Source organism: Macrobrachium nipponense, chromosome 15 (genome assembly GCF_015104395.2).
Source record: "Macrobrachium nipponense isolate FS-2020 chromosome 15, ASM1510439v2, whole genome shotgun sequence".
NCBI lineage: Eukaryota > Metazoa > Arthropoda > Malacostraca > Decapoda > Palaemonidae > Macrobrachium > Macrobrachium nipponense.
This window is the reverse complement of record NC_087208.1, coordinates 83,751,655-83,769,580: the sequence shown is the minus strand read 5'-3', so window position 1 is coordinate 83,769,580 and position 17,926 is coordinate 83,751,655. Positions and strand designations below refer to the sequence as shown.

The window sequence follows — 17,926 nt, the reverse complement described above, 5'->3', positions numbered from 1 at the left end:
TATAGAAGATATAAAGGCTAATAAATAATGATTGTACATTATTGGTCCGTCAGTTACTGTGTAAGTTTCCTGGCCGCTGATTGGCCAGCAATTCATATAAATACCGCTGTAGTTTATTAATAGAAATATCATTTCAAGATCATACCTCTTGTCTCAATTATCATCCTGCTTAGAAAATCACAGGCAGCGTGTCAAATATGCTGTACAATTGTTATCTAATTCCAGTGCAAATGCTATCAGATATCTTGGAGGCAAGGGTGTGTTAGAGACAAATAAATGTAAATTGACATCTGATTTCATTTCAACTATCAATGACTGGTTTGACATCAAAAATTCGGGAAATAAGTATGGAGACGAGCCAAGCCGCAATGCATTTGGAATGAATCGAGACACGCAAATGAATATCCTTAATAGGATGATAGAAGTGATGAGTTCTCTGAAAGTCAAATCTCCTAAGACAAGATGCCTCTATAAATTTCAAAAGGGAATTATTCTCTCGACCAAGTCAATGATTGGTCTTAGTAACTTATTGAAAATCACCAATAACATGGCATACATTATGACTCACAAATTACTTCAGGACTGCTTAGAGCATCTGTTTGGATGCATAAGACAAATGAATAGGCCTTATGATCATCTGATGTAGTAGATTTTAAATTCAGGCTTCGAACATTACTGTTGGGGAAAGATGTGAAATTTTTCAGTGAAAAAACTAACACCGATGCAAAGGTTGATAATCCCATGTTGTCCAATGAATCTGCTTGTGACACTGGCTGGAAAAAAAAAATTTAGAAATGCATTTAACAATCGTTTTGTTCAGTGATTTAGATTTTGAAATTCACCCAGAAGATACCGAGGAAGCACAGAAATAGAATATAAATGAAAGTAACGAAAAAGTAGCGACGGCTACCATCGAAAAGGAAGCTCTTAAATATATAGGTAGATAGTTACATTGTGAAAAAATTATGTGCAAAATAGTCCTGTTTAGGTAAGAAAGCGACACAGGACAGACATGAGTCTTGGGTAAAAAAGATAAACAGAGGGGCTAATGTATGTAACTTCAGATGAATGCACGCTAAATCCCTTCAGAGGGAAAGGAATGCATCAAGACTCTTGTTCGTGAACTAATTACGTTCTAAGATTAATATCCCTGATGAGATCATAAAACTTTTTGCACAAATATCAGTCTAATTTAGGATTAGACATCTTAGCAACCAAATTAAAGTAACAAAGCGAACGAAGGAAAGTGAAACAAAAAGGGAAGATGCAAGCAAAAAGACTAAAAGAGTGTGAATGAGTGTAGTTACTAGTATAAACTATTATTTCTTGCATGATGTTATATATCCAGATTAAGAATAAGTAAAAACAGTGATGGAATAACGTATTTTTATTTAACATGCTTGCCAGATGATAAACCCAAAATAACTACAGGAACTTTTTAGATGAAGTGAAATAAAAGACGGAAGGCGAAGCAGCTACGATTAGAAAATAAACTACAAAGAAAGTATAGCAGAAGCGCGATGCGTCGTTCAGGCTTCAGGCCCAGATAGCGTCGGAGTGAAAGAAAGAAAGAAAATGTCCGCTTCTGTCTGGCTGACCTGATAAGTGAGTCGAACCATGGTCGAACCAGGCAGACTGTTGCCACTACGCATGTCGAACAATTCCCTTCATTGATAAAAGCTATATATAATATAGTTCGTCATAGTTGCTTTCGCGATCATTTTAGATTCACAATAAAAGAAAAGACTTTAGGAAAGAACTTTACTGAAATACGGTTATTAAAATGGCTTTAAATCCCTACGTATTATGCAACCTGACGACAGTGTAGAGTCCACTTAATATATATTACCACACGAACGTCCCAATGGCGACTTGTTCCGATTACCAGGAGGCTACAGAGAGAGAGAGAGGAGGCAGATAGCGGCTGACGCACGGTAAGGTTACCAAGGGAGTCATTACTTCAAAAACTATCTTCGTTTTCTCTGTAGATTGCCGTTTTCAAAGTTCTTATGAATTACAATGTACGCTGGGACTGGATCTATTAATGAATTCTCAGTTTGATCGAATTCAAGACTTAATATTAATGGCAGTCTATGTGGAAGATTCCATGTTACGTTTTACCGAACTCATGCTGCAGTCAAAGTAATCGTGCAAGTATACCTATATATAATCTTCCTTGCAGAGGGTATGCATGAATTCACTTGCATTCTAAGATATATACGAAATAGGTCGCATCATATGGCCAACTTAGAATGGGGAAAAGTGAAGCGAATCCAAGCTGCCTGAGAAAAAATCTAAATTGTGATTCTATTCATTGACACGAAGAATATGTGATTGAATTCAAGCTATTTAGGAAAATTTCAATATATAAGGCATACCTATCATTCATAACGTTCATTTCGAAGTAGAATATTTGAAAAGAATTCAAGCTGCTTCAGTCACAGTCAAAGGAAGTATTCTGTCAATTTTGAGGGAAGGATAGTTGATTAGAAATCAAGCTACTTAAATAAGGAAAGGCTTGGAGTACTATATAGGCTACATGACCTTCTGTTCCTCCTGGACTCTTCAATCTGTTCTATAAAAATTGCCAGATATTAGATGTGATAGCATTCATGTCTAAGTGAGAGGCACGATATGAAACAACAGGTAGTCTAGTCCCATGCTCAGGTCCATTGCATTTTTATGTAACCTACATATTCTGTGCCCGTCACCAAAACCGGCCGAAGTGACAAATTACTGATGCAAACACAGGGACAATTGCCTTCGTTACACATTTAAATGCGATTTAATAAACATGTCTGGATAGATTTTTTTAAACTTCCCTGTTTTGCCCTTGTGTGCATTTGGGTCTTCGTTATCAATTATTTTAAAGTTTATTTCCTTTTGTAAGTTGTCCCTTGGCGAGAGTCTACCCGTCACTCATGTATTTTGTTTAATTTACATTTTTTATACATTCAACTTCCCTGTCAGATATATACTTAGCTATAGACTCCGTCATCCCCGACAGAAATTCGAATTTCGCGGCACACACTACAGGTAGGTCAGGTGATCTACCGCCCTGCCTCTGGGTGGCAGGAATAGGAACCATTCCCATTTTCTTTCAGATTTTCTCTGTCGCCGGTTCTAGCAACATCGTTGTTAGTTCCTCTGACTGAATTTCGTTATTTTCATCGCAATTGATCTTCCTGTTGGCTTTTTTGGTGACGTATCTGGATCGTTGTATTGGCATACACTATTGTGGACTGTATTTTGGATTATGGATTTTGGATTTTGCTTTAATATGTCTGACTCTGGAACTGTGTGGAGAGTGTGTGTGAATGAGGGCTGTAAGGTGAGGATGCCGAAGGCTTCGGTTGATCCTCACACTGTATGTAGACGTTGCAGAAGGTATGATTGCTCTTTGGATAACACTTGTAATGAATGTGAGAATTTGAGTGCAGAAGGATGGAAGTCTCTAACTTCTTACTTGAAGAAGTTAGAGAGAGATAGGGTGAGGAAGGCTTCTTCCAAATCCCTCATTAGTTCTAGATCTAGCGATCAAGTTTCTAGTTTTGTAACTTCTCCTCTTGTAAATATTGCCCCTGTTACGTCTGTTTCAGCCCCTTCCCCCTTCGCAATTCCTACAGATTCTGTATCTGAAATTGCAGATCTTAAAGCCGCCCTTAAGAGAATGGAAATTAAGATGGCGGCCCTGGAAGGTAAGCAGAGTGATTCTAAAATGAACAGTGCAGTGGATAGTGACGTGAGTGTCCCCAGTGTAGTGGAGGGGGCGTCTGATCGGCTCCACAACGCTCCCAGGCCTAGACCTCTTCCAAGCTCCCAAGCCCAGAGGAGAAGAAATGTCGAAAGCCGTACGGAAGTCAAGTCCTGAGCGTTTTTAGTTTTATGATAAAATTGAGAAACTCAATTTTATCACACACATGCTCGCACGCGCGCACACAAACCTTATTTGTGCAACATTTCGTCAATTCGATTTCTCTAGTATCGATTATTCACATGAATTACAATGAAATGGTTAATCTATAAGCAATAGTGACGTGTAGGTTATTTCCTTGGAAATTGACTTTTTCTACAGTATTTTGGTTGCTAATTGAGAATTGTTTGTGCGGTTTTGAGTGGGGTATAGCATCTGGGAGAGGAGGTTGTAGCATGTTATTGTTGTATTTCTTGTTCTAAATGTTATTTGGAACACTAAATATAAGAAGAAATAAACGACGAATAAATCGAGACTGTAGCCGTTCCGCAGGCATATTTCAGCTGCTGCTACTACTACTACTACTATACCGAATGGTGTGGGGCTTTGGAACTAGATCAAAGAACTCAGGGAAGAGAACCAGACGCTTAAAGGTAGACTTCTACAAATAGAAATAAACCTTAGGGACATTAAAGAGTCCCTAGTCAAAGGCATAAAATAAGAGATTAGGGACATTAAAGAAACCCTAGCAAAAGACATAAAGGAAGAATTCCTCAGCAGCAGCAGAATAAGAGAAACAATTCAGGAAGAAATAAGGGAGGCCCAGGAATGACAAAGACAGAAGGAAGGAAAACCTAATCATATTCAACTTCCCAGAGCCTATAGCAGGAGAGGAAACAGAAAACTTGAAGCTAGATGAAGAGAGGTGCAACGAAACTTTCACAAAAGAACTTAACCTTAATAAAGACGAATGGAAAATTATAGACGTAGTAAGGTTAAAGATGTAGTAATTAAAGATGTAGTAATGTCCCGGGACGTGTGGGCTAAGCCCACCACGAGTCCCGAGACGAACAGGCAAGGCCCGCCACATGTCCCAGGACGGGCGGGCGAGGCCCGACACGTGTCCCATGACGGGCAGACGGGCCCCGCCACGTGTCCCAGGACGGGCGGGCGAGGCCCACCACGTGTCCCGGGACGGGCGGGCGGGCGATGCCTGTGTCCCAGGAAGGGCAGGCGAGGCCCGCCACGTGTCCCGGGATGCTCGGGCGGGCAAGGCCCGCCACGTGTCGCTGGACGGGCGGATGATGGCCACCACGTGTCCAGGGACAGGCGGGTGGTACCTACCACCTGTCCCAGGATGGGCGGGTGAGTCCTGCCACATGTCCCAGTAAGGACAGGCGGAGCCCGCCACACATCCTGGGACGGGCGCGCTGGTCCTACCACGCATCCCGGGACAGGCGGGCGAGGCCCGCCACATGTCCCGTGACGGGCGGGCGGCGCCTGCCAAGTATCCCTGGACGGGTGGGCGAGTCCTGCCACGTGTCCCGGGATGGGCGGGCAAGGTCTGCCACGCATCTCGGGACATGCAGTCTGGGCCCGCCAAACATCCAGGTACGGGCCCTGCCTGCCACGCGTCCCGGGACGGGCAAGCGAGGCCCACCACGCGTCTCGGGACGGGGTAGCGAGGCCTGCCACACGTCCCAGGATGGGCAGGCGAGGCCTGCCACAAATCCCGGGACAGGTGGGTGGGGCCCGCAACGCGTCCCGGGACAGGCGGGCGGATCCTGCCACATGTCCGGGGATGGGCGGGCGGGCGTGGCCTGCCAAGTGTCCTGGGACAGGCGGGCAAGGCCCACCAAGTGTCCCGGGACACGAGGCTGAGGGCTGCCATGTGTCCCAGGACGTTTGAGATGGCCTTTGTCCAAAACGTAACGGTAAAAACTTACATTTATTTACAAGCAATATTGAATGGCCTAAGATAAAGGCAGGGCATGTATATTTGAAACATTTTTAGATTCCTTATTTAGCTTAGAGTTATAGGATGTTATAAAAATGTATGTTCAGATTTTTCATAACATAAATAAAAGAATATAACATAGTATGTGAAAAGAAAAAGAGATTAACATTGTCCGTTCCAATCTAGAAATCGTTTCCACAACTTGTCATCGCTCAAGATAAAGGAGAGCTCAAGGTCTCCGTTTTGTTTTCATAACATGTCAATCTTACTCGCTCAAGTCTGTTTCGGACGAGTATGTCTTTGTTGAGCATACTATGTACAGGACTGGTTTCAAATGTGTATGTCTTTGCCGAATAATCACATGGAAGGATTGCACCATCTTTCGTAAGATTGTTCTAGAACCTTCTATTTAAGCATACGTCATCTTTGGAAAGTGATGTCATTTAGTTTTACTTTCTTTGTAAATCATTATTCTTTTCATATTAAAATACTTTTATCATCTTAAATCTTGTAATAATAAATGTTATTTACGATTGTAATTTCAATTTCTCTTTAGATATTGTTTTGAAAGAGAATTTTTATGATATTAGCTGAACTACATGTCCAAAGCGATTTGAGCCAGTCAGTTTCTTGAAGTTTGTCCATACAAGGAAGAGAGAGAGAGAGCTCTCATTACAGACTTTGAATCCCTGTCGTACAGAGGTCATCTTCCTCTCTCTCTCTCTCCCGCGCCATATATGATTTTACATTAACGTAACTAAAGATTTAATACTTATTGAATGGTCACTCATGAATTTTAGATTCCGTATTTCTAAGAGTTATTTAGTATTATTTAGTGCTTATTGTGAATTCTGAACAAACATTGTACAAGTGTGTAACGGCGCTTTTTCTCTTTTGAAATATTGTGAATTGTGTGGTGAAATTTTGGATCTAGCTGCAGCAGAAACAATTGGTACCAAGGTAATGTGTTAGTACAAAATTTATTAGTTGCAACTAATAGTTACATTGGTTTGGATGAAACTATTTCAGTTTTTACACATTGCAAATTTTTTATGTTTTGTGTTTGTTTCATTTGAAGAGAGAGTTTTGTGCATTATCCATTTTTCTTATTGAAATGATTTTTGTGCATTTATCCATTTTATTATTGAAGTGTGTGTTTTTATTTTACATTCTGTGTGATTAGTGCTTTTTACAATTTTGGTATTTTCCTTATATAATTTTGTTTTGTATTTATTGTATTGAATTGTAAGTTGATAACTTAGAGGAAAATGGCTCAGTTCAAGGTTCAGGAATTTTTAGCAGCCCCTTCTATCCAAGTTTTGTCTGAAACCACTCTGACTAAGGCACAGTGGAGCGCTTTAGCAGTGGCATGTGGTGGTTATGTGTCTACTAGTATGGTAAAGGCACAAATAAGATGTATTGCTATGGAATCATTGATAAACTCTGGTAGAATAATTGATGAAGATGAGTTAGAATTGGCTCAAGAGTTGTTGAATGTAGCACGTGCTGATCTCATAAATAAGCAAGCAGAAAAGAAAGAGAAAAGTGATGCAGAGTTAGAGCTTAGACGCATTGAAGCAGAAGAGAATTTGATTAAGCTAAAAATGCAAGCTGAAAGAGAGAGAATGCAAGCTGAAAGAGAAAGATTAGACAGGGAAAAACAATAAAGAAGAGAAATAGAAGAAGAAAAAGCAGCAGAAGAGGAAAGAGAAAGGATAAAAGAGGAAAGAGAAAGGATAAAAGAGGAAAGAGAAATCGCAAGACATGAAAGGGAAATGGAATTAATAAAAGCTAGATCCATATTACCTGTAACTCCGTCTAACCCTAACCAAGGTAATCAAGACCCTGTATTTGATGTAGTGAGAGTACAGAAGTTAATTAATCCCTAAGTTTACTGAAGAAGCTCCAGATGAGTTTTTTTATCACTTTGAGAAAGTGGCGTCAGGTATGGGATGGCCAGAGGATAAATGGTCAGTTTTGCTACAAAGTGTCTTGATTGGTAAAGGGAGAAGTGCTTATCTAGCATTAACAGCTGATCAGTGTAAAGACTACAAGGTGGGGATACAATCCACAATGAAGTAAAATCCTCTCGTAGTTTAAAATATATATCTCTTGTACAGGATTAAAGCTTTCGACCATCAACTGTGGTCTTGTTCACTAAAATGTGATGTGTCACCTCAAGGAACTAACAAGTAAGAGCACAAACATTTGAAGAAAAAAAAAAACAACGGTTAGGTAACAAGCTAGTTTATAAAATGAATGATCAGGCGGTTGAGCCTGATCATTCATAATATAAACTAGCTTGTTACCTAACCGTTTTTTTTTTCAAATGTTTGTGCTCTTACTTGTTAGTTCCTTGAGGTGACATATCACATTTTAGTGAACAAGACCACAGCTGATGGTCGAAAGCTTTAATCTTGTACAAGAGATATATATTTTAAACTACAAGAGGATTTTACTTCATTGTGGATTGTATCCCCATTTACTTAGAGGTACGACATAGTACCTGGCTTCTGCGACTACAAGGTACTTAAACACAGTGTGCTACAAGTTTACCAGATGACCCCAGAGTACTACAATGAAAGATTCAGAAATTTAAGAAAAGATGAGAAGGGAACATTCTTAGATTATGCTTACAAAGGGAGAAGGTGTTTCAAACGTTGGTTAGAAACTGCTAAAGTAAAAACTTTTGATGAGTTAGAAGAGTTACTTGTTCTTGAACAGTATCTTAAGGGAATTCCTGAACATATAAGAGCCTATTTAAGAGAGAGAGAAGTGAAGAAACTTGACAAAGCTGCTACACTTAGTGAAGATTACAATATAATCAGTAGTAAACGTAATTACAATGTCAAGTACCAGAGTCAACAACGCCCAGGTTTTAAGTCTTATCCAAATAACAGGAACAAATTTAATGGGAAAACTACAAGTGATACTACCAAGAGTACACAAGGTAATACAACTCAGCAAGCTAATGTGAAATCCTCATCCAGTGTTTCAAGACAGTTACAGAAACCTAATGTTGTCTCTGTTTCAAGTGTGGAAGAATAGGACACTACAGTCAAGAGTGTTACCGGAATCAACAGCAGTCAAAGCCAGTTGGTCAAGTTGTAAAAGGCGACCAGGTGAAACAAACTACGAAGAGCAGTGTGGGAAAGAATCAGACTCCAGAGAAGAATGAAACTAAGCAAGCTGAATGTTTAGCAACCAGTGGAAATGTTACCTCAAGCAGTGAGTGGCTTAGCAGTGTGGAGGCTTTTAAGCCATATATCTATGAGGGTATGCTGTCAACTCAAGAAGGAAGTATGCAGGTACCATTCAAGATATTACGTGATACAGGGAGTAACCATAGTGTGGTAGTACGTGGTTCTTACCCTCAGTTGGAGAAGAGTCTCACAGGAGATTCAGTTATTTTGAAGGGTATAGGCGGAGAGGAAGTAACTCCTATATGCCGCTTACACCTGTCATGTGAATTGGTGACAGGGAATGTTGATTTTGCTGTAAAGGACTCACTGGCTGTGGAAGGTATACATGTTCTGTTGGGGAATGAAGTTAGTGGTGTGCCATTTATTCCTTGTCCTGTAGTGACAGACAAACCATTGAGGATTAGTCCTACAGTAGAGTGGGAGAAGAATAACCCCCACCTGTTTCCTAGTTGTGTAACTACCAGAAGTATGAAGAGGACTACGACTGCAAGTGAAGAAACTGAGGATTTACACACCAAAGAAGGATCTTTGTGCTTAGAAGAATTGTTCCAGGGAAGTGAAGTTTCCCATAGTGCTGATCAAGAAGAGATTTCCCAAGAAGATGAAGATGACAACAAAGAAGAAGAACCTGATGTTCCTGAAGAGACTCTAAGTAGTCAAAGTGTTCCTGAAGACAGTAGTGAAACTACAGTAGCTGAGTTAGCAGATATTGAGAATTCAACCCTTGAAGTTGGTCAAGTGACAAGAGAGAAGCTAATGGACTTGCAGAAGAGGGATGCATCGTTAACTGATTTGTTCTTCAGAGTTGTTGATCGAGAAGAGATGCAACAAACTCCTAGCTGTTATTATCTGAAGTAAGGTTTGCTGATGAGGAAGTATAGACCTACAGATATACCAGGAGATGCTGTATGGGGCGAATATCATCAAATTTTGATTCCATATCCATTGAGAAAGCAAGTGGTTGCAGTAGCTCATGAATCTGGACATATGGGAATCAGGAAGACTGTGGAGAAGATCATGAAATATTTTTTCTGGCCTGGACTTCACAAAGATGTTAGCAGGTTTTGTCGTGAGTGTCATACCTGACAGATAGCTGGAAAACCTAATGAAACCATCAAGAAAGCCCCCCTACAACCTATAGAAGTTAGAGGAGAACCCTTTAGTAAAGTGATTATAGATATGGTTGGACCGCTGCCGAAGACAAAGAAAGGAAATGAGTATTTGTTAACATTAATGTGTCCTGTGACAAGATATCCAGAAGCAATCCCTGTTAGAAACATATCTGCCAAGATAGTTACTGAAAAACTTGTGGAGTTTTTCTCAAAGTTTGGTATACCAGAAATAGTACAAAGTGACAGAGGAACAAACTTTACTTCAAAGTTATTCCAGGATGTGATGAATTTGTTAGGAGTGAAACAACAGTTATCCACTGCCTATCATCCATAAACTCAAGGTGCCTTGGAGAGGTTCCACCAGACATTGAAAAGTATGCTGACAAAGTATTGTTCTGAGTCAGGAAAAGAATGGGATGTTGGTTTACCATTAATGTTATTTGAAGTTAGGAGTGCTTATCAAGAAAGTATGGGATGTTCACCTAATGAGATGATTTTTGGAAGAGAAGTGAGAGGACCGTTGAAGATTCTTGCAGAAAATTGGGAAGAAAATCAAGAGGAAAGCCAAGGAGAGTATGTGAAGAACTTAAGGAAAAGGTTGAAAGAGATTAGAAAATTCTCTTTAGAAAACTTGAAAATGAGTCAAGAGAAAATGAAAAGGAGATTTGATGCTAAGACTAAGCTAAGAAGTTTTAGTGTTGGTCAACAAGTGTTAGTGTTCTTACCTGTCAAGAGATTTCCCCTCACTAATAAATTTCAAGGTCCTTACAAGATAATTCAGAAGTTAAGTGATAGAACTTATGTGATTGAAACACCAGAAAGAAGAAGAAGACAAAGGAAGATACATGTGAACCTCTTGAAACCTTATTTCTCAGAAACTAAAACTGAAACTGTGTCAGTAACCCAAACAACTTTATCTACATAAGACAATGATGGCTACGAATTGGGAGCTGCAAGCAAGATGAATAATTCTTCAATTTTGGAAAATTTGGAGGACAAACTGAAACATCTGAGTGTTGAACAAGGTGAAGACTTAAGTGAAGTAATTATAAGTTTTCCAGAAATTTTTTCAGATGTGGCTAGACATACTGATCTGACTAAGCATGAAATCAAGATTCAAGAAGACGGAAAACCTTTCAAGCAAAGAGCCTATCGCTTATCACCGTATCATCGAGATGTTTTGAAGAAGGAAGTTGAGTATTTGCTGCAACATGGATTAGCAGAACCCAGTTCAAGTCACTTCAGTTCTCCATGTGTGTTAGTGAAGAAACCAGATGGTTCATTTAGGATGTGTACTGATTATAGGAAGCTGAATGCTATCAGTGTGGCTGATAATTATCCTTTGCCTCTTATAGATCAGTTACTTGATAATATTGGGCAAGCCAAGTTTGTTTCCAAGATAGACTTGTTGAAAGGATATTATCAAATTCCCTTAGATGAGAATGCCAAGTTGCTGTTAGCTTTTATTACTCCATTTGGACTGTATCAGTATACTGTTCTGCCATTTGGTCTGATGAATGCACCGGCAACATTTCAACAAGTGATGGATCAACTGCTAGGATCAATAGAAGGAGTAGGTGTATACCTGGATGACATCGTGATTTACTCTACAATGTGGGAAGAACATCTGAAGATTCTGAGGAAAGTTTTCAAGAAACTACAAGAAGCAGGATTAACAGTCAACTTAGAGAAGAATGAGTTTGGCAAGGCAACTGTACAGTATCTTGGGTTTAAAGTTGGGAAAGGCCTTCTTGCTCCAGTAAATGCTAATGTAGAAGGCATCCGTAAGGCTACCCCACCTACTACCAGGAAACAGCTACAGAGATTTTTGGGGATGGCTGGATTTTATCGTCGTTTCTGCCCAAATTTCTCAGCCGTAGTAGCTCCCTTGACAGACTTGACTAGTCCCAAAGCTAAATTTATTTGGACTCCAGAGTGTCAAGAATCCTTTGAGAAGGTAAAAGCCATATTAACTTCAAGACCAGTACTTCAAGCTTCAGACTTCGACAAGAAATTTGTGATACAAGTTGATGCGTCAGACTGTGGTGTTGGAGCTGTTCTACTTCAAGAAGATGAAAATAATATCTACCATCCAGTGTGCTTCATGTCTACAAAATTGAAAAAACATCAGAAAGTATACTCGACAATCGAGAAGGAAACTTTAGCCTTAATCACCGCATTGAAAAAATTTGAAGTGTATGTGAATAGACCTAGGAATGAAGAAATTTTAGTGTTGTCTGATCACAATCCACTGTCATTTATCCAGAGAATGAAAAACCATAATCAAAGACTGACCAGGTGGTCATTGTGTCTGCAACAGTATAACTTAAGAGTGCAGCACATTAGTGGCAAAAACAATGTAGTTGCTGATTATTTATCTCATTGCAAATCGTTGGATTCAACACCATGATAAAGAATCTTCTGGGGGAGGTATATTATATATTGCTACTTTCAAAATGCATATTTCCCCTCTTTGAAATGTTATGTAGAATTGTGTAACATTTTTTCAGATTCCTAGATAGCTTAGAGTTAGGATGTTTTAAAATGTGTGTTCAGATTTCGCATTACATATTGAAAAGAATATATATTATAACGTAGAATGTAAAAAGAGAGAGATTTTCTTTGTCCATTTGAAACTACGACTGTTTCCCCTTTTATGTCAACACTTTGAGATTAGAGGGACTGCGAGATATCCGTTTGCTTTCCTAAATCTGTCAACGTATTTGATAAGCGATCGAATCGAGTCTTCGCGATGTTATCAAAACATGTCAATCTTAATTATCGCTCAACCTCCGTTTCGATCGGGTACGTGTCTGTTGAGCAGAATCGTCTTGTACGCTTATGTCTTTGATCAAAGCCACGTGGGGATTGCACATTTTTTATGTGAAGTTGCGTCAGATTTCCGAAGCTGCTAGAAGAATTGTCTCAAAACGTTTTTTTGTCATCTCCTCAGTCCAGTTTTCGCAAGGGAAGAGATTTCATTATATCTTAGAACCTCGAGGCATTAACATCTCGCTCCTCTCTCCTCTCTCTCTCTCTCTCTCTCTCGCCCTCTCTCTCTCTCTCTCTCTCTCTCTCTCTCCTCTCTCTCTCCATCACATAGCACTTTTGATCTTATATTAACGTAACGTAAATTGGTCACTCGTAACTTAGAATTTCATATTTGATATTTCTTAGAGTTTGTTTAGTGTTACTTAGTTTATTTTTTGTGGAATCTGAACAAACATTATTTCGTAACGGCGCCTGGTTTTTTGTGAAAGTGTGAATCAAGCCTCCAGCAAAGAAAGAAAGAAATTGGTATACCTAGGTAAAGTGTGTTATATTTTTATTAGTTGCAACTAATAACTAATAATTGTTAGGAACAGTGATTAACTAATAACGGATAGGAACTGTGGTTAACTAATAACTAATAACAGATGGTTGCGAAGGTTTGGTAAAAACTGATGATTATAATGTTTTGAGTGAAAAGGATTTACACTTTTACACATTGCATATTTTTGTGTGTTTTGTGTTTGTTCCACTGTTTGTGCACTTGTTCATTTTCTTATTGAAGTGTGCCTTTTTATTTTATATTTTCATTTGTATTCACAATTTAATGGACTTAGTTATTTTCATTGCTTAATCATTGCACATTTAATTAAATTTAACATTGTGAATTAATTTGCATTTACTTAGAATTCTTTTCAAGTTTTATTATTGTTTAGTACTTGTGAACTAATTTCTAATTTTCAATTATTGCCTAACACTTTTGAAATTCAATTGAATTGATTTTCTTGAATTTTGTGATAAAATAATTTTGATTTAATTTTACTTAATTTGATTCAAGAATTAATTAAACTTTACTTTGTTTTCAAGTAACAGTAATTTTCCCTGATATTGTGAATTTCACTTATATATTTTGAATTTAATAATTAATTTTTGTATTTAAAATTTTTATAAGTATTTTCATTTATAACCAGTATATTTGCATATGATTATGATTATGATAGGTAGAATCATAGAGTGGTAATTGATTTGCTTTCCTTCAATTTACTTGAAGTGACTTAGAACCAGGGAAGTACTTGGACTTCTGAAATCAGGGAAATACTTAGACTTTTAAAGTTGTTGATGGAGTGATGTTCTTTGATTAATCTAATTACTTACAAGATTACCCCACACCTGTTTTGATGAACTTAGTCTGATTTTCTGCAATACTGGTAAGTGTTAAGGGATCACTGTTGCCTTTAGAGTATTCAGTCGTTTAATACGTGTTATGAGGGTTCAGGTGTCTGGCTTTTGGTGAGGTAATATTTGATGAATGGTAACCAGATACTTGGCACTTCGTAACAATATATATATATATATATATATATATATATATATATATATATATATATATATATATATACATACTCGTATATATATGAATATGTGTATTTATGTATACTATATGTGTGAGCACCTCTATTGAATTAGTTATTTGTTTGTTTATTTAGCTAACAGGCAAGAGAATGGTGGAGGAAGTGGAGGTAGACAAAGCACTGGTGGAACAATACCACCGCGATGGAGCTGTACTGGTGAAGGGTGTCTTCGACAGCAACTGGGTGGAGAAAGTCCGTCGGGGAATCGACAAGAATCTTAAGAATCCATCCAAGTATGGGGAGAGACTGATGGTGAGTGACTTTCTCTCATTTATGTATGCTACAGTGTCTAATGAACCCTGTTCTAATTAGAGGAAAAATAAATTCTAGTAGCAAGACCTTCCTTTGACGATCCCAGCAACATGACATTTCCGTAGCTAAAACCAGTCATTAAATCTAGGCTCATTCAAACCCTGAGATACAAAAATAGTCTTTATTTCCCAAAAGAGATAACATGAAAATCAAGGAAAATTAATTTAAATTTCCAAAACTATGAAACACCATTACTGCTCTGCATAATCATATTGAATAAAACTGTCACGAACTATTTTAACTGTCAAAAAACAACCATCAGTCTTTCTCAAATAAATATCAAATAGAGAATTCATTTTCGGTAGTGACAAATCGAATCCATCAGTAAAAGAAACCACAATTGTGAGAAATGTAATATAGCAGTGTTATCCAATAATATTAAGTGTCGCAGAGCACTTCCCCTTTCAGAGTATCTGAAAAATAACTGTCACTGTTTTTTTAAATGTCCTTTACCTTATCAGAAGGATCTTCTAAACGCCTCCTCGGCTTCCCAAAGTCTCTGGAGACCACTACAAAAGTCTGTCGTTTAATTACCACAGTACTCACTACATCAGGGATTGTATTAGTATCATGCGCCCTAATGGACATACAAACATACACACCTTAATGGACGTACAAACGTGCTCACGCTAGTCTACTCAAGATTCTGATATACACGCAACTGTATTTTTCTGACATCACGATCATGACTTCCAACAAACCAGATCATCTTGCACGCCCCGCTCTCTCGCTGGTGAGGCTTGGAAATTCTGTGACAGTCTAGTTCCGACATTCTGAAGAATTCACTAATATTTTCATATTTTCCAAAACACTCGAGGCTGTACTGCTACACATTCCAATGTGCATCACTTGTTGCCGAACTAATTTTAATTACTAGCATTTCCAGTGCCACATACACACACACACACACACACACACATATATATATTATTATATATATATATATATAATATATATCTATATATATATATATATTATATATATATATATATATATATATATATATATTGACGAAGTGGCCTAGAGTATCTGGGTCTGGATACCATTAATACTTGTGGGTAGTAACCAAAGATCTGTGCTTGGACACCATTAATATTTGTTAACCCAAATTGCCAAGTATCTGGTTACTACACTTACCATTTGTACTTGTTAGCGCAAGAGACCCTTTTATTCCTGGGTCTAGGACACCCTATGTACTTGGGGCACAGTTTGATCAAGTACTTGGTTATTGCTTACCTCACTACAGCCAGACCTGACCCTTCATCACGAATACTAAACGACTGAATACTCTAAAGGTAACAGTGATCCCTTATAGAACTGAACAGTCAAGAAAACAATCAGTCTAAGTTCATTAAAATGATGTAAAGTAACAGTTAAATGAAATTTAATAAAATACAAATTGATTCACAAATGTAAGATTAAAAAATTACACAATCAGAATTTATTCAAACTAATTAAACAAAATAAAGACAATGCAAAAAACATAATGCATAATATGAAAACAATTAAAGCATTGACAGCACAAACATTAAGCATATAAAATGGACATGTCAAAAGAACAAAGCATAAGAAAAATGCATAAGTAAAATAATTTTAGCCAAACACTGTAAATAAAACCTCGAAGTGCACTTCAAAACATTTGTAAATTACCTGTATACGCAGTGGCAACTTCTCACTCAAAAGAAAGGCCTGTTACAATCTTCTACACTTTCGTAGGCGCCTTCACAAAAATAATATTAATAACACTATGCTCAGATTCCACAAACAACACATACATTACTAACTGAGTGACCAGCTCATATATAAATGTGAGTTACATTACGTTAATGAAACAGTCTCGCGAATGAGCGAGAGAGAGAGAGATTTCTCCCTAATGCACCCAACCATTTATCAGAATCGAATGAACAGTTCTCTATCTCCATATGCGTATGGGCATATGGGGGCCGGTTAGCATCGAGTTCAAGACGAAAACATATTACGTCATCTGCGTTCGCATATGTGTATGAACAAGGCCCCCTTGTTTCGTTATAGGAGCCGCTTTAGGACAATAAAAAATCAGCTGAACTAAGGCATTCTCAAGATGTGAAAAACAACCCTCTCCAGGGGCTTACATATAAGCGCTTACTCTTTCTCTCTGTCTTACGTATGTTGCAAAATGATAAGTTACTCTACTTAACATGTGTTATCTTTAAATGTGGGAATCTGAACACAAAAACATACATTTCATAACATGATACACAGTTTCTGAGGTGAATTAATCATATTACCAAAATTATAATTCCATTACAAAACTTACAGTATAAGAATTATAATTATATAATATATATATATATATATATAGATATATATATATATATATTAATATATATATTAATATATATGTGTGTGTGTGTATATGTATGTATGTACATATACATATGAAGATGAAAGACCCATAAAACACAATTTGAACATTGAAACTATATATTTCTAGCACTTCCTTCTGTGCTCCTGATCACTGGTAAAATATAGACATAAGATGTCTAACAAGAGTATATTCACAAAGCATATGTAGGTGTGGCAGTAAGTCTCTATTGGTGACCCAGGGAGGAGTATAAAGCAAAAAAGTAAAAAAAAAAAAAATCCGATTTTCGGGATTTTTGTCCCCTTAAAAATTAGCTAAGGGACCCGGACGTTAGTTTTTTCTTTCTTTTTCTCTTTTTTTTTATGTAATACTAGGGACCTATCTGAACACAATGGTGAAGGAGTATTTGGTACACATTTTTTCCCGGTTCGCACAGTTCTGATGCTAAAATAACCTTACTATATGTAAACTGCAGTACAGCAATTCCACTCATGCGATTGTAGTTCTGGATGTGCAATGTTTCTCTTACCAAAGAAGAACATAGTAAAATACAGCACCACTTTATTGGCTTTTGAAATAGTAACTTTTGGGAACATTAACTTTTCCAACTAATTGCCAACAGATGTATCTACGAAAGTGAATATTAACTTGGGTCAGTGTCTGAATGAGTGACCATTGACAAATGACAGACCTTGTTGTCAATTAGGCTTCTGAGATCATAATCATGTAAAGTTATGCAACTGGGACTTGCATCATCTTTCATAAAACCAAAGCTCAGAACTTTTACCAAACTTATTCATGAATCTAGTGTGAGCGGCAGTGAATCACAATGAGGCTTGAAAGACCACCAGATCCAGTCATTTAAACTGAACAGTTTTAAAATAGATAGTAACAATAAGGTGAG

General features: G+C 37.8%; 1 protein-coding gene across 1 annotated transcript in view; it reads left to right on the top strand.

Annotated features, from left to right (window-relative positions):
* Positions 1–1,782: 1,782 nt before the first annotated feature.
* Positions 1,783–17,926, top strand: part of LOC135195090 (probable phytanoyl-CoA dioxygenase) — a 68,321-nt gene continuing 52,177 nt past the window's right edge. The window contains exons 1-2 of the mRNA XM_064221468.1: positions 1,783–1,934; positions 14,442–14,618. Of these exons, the coding sequence (XP_064077538.1) occupies positions 14,457–14,618 (162 nt within the window). The 5' untranslated portion in view covers positions 1,783–1,934; positions 14,442–14,456. The remainder of the gene's footprint in view (positions 1,935–14,441; positions 14,619–17,926) is intronic.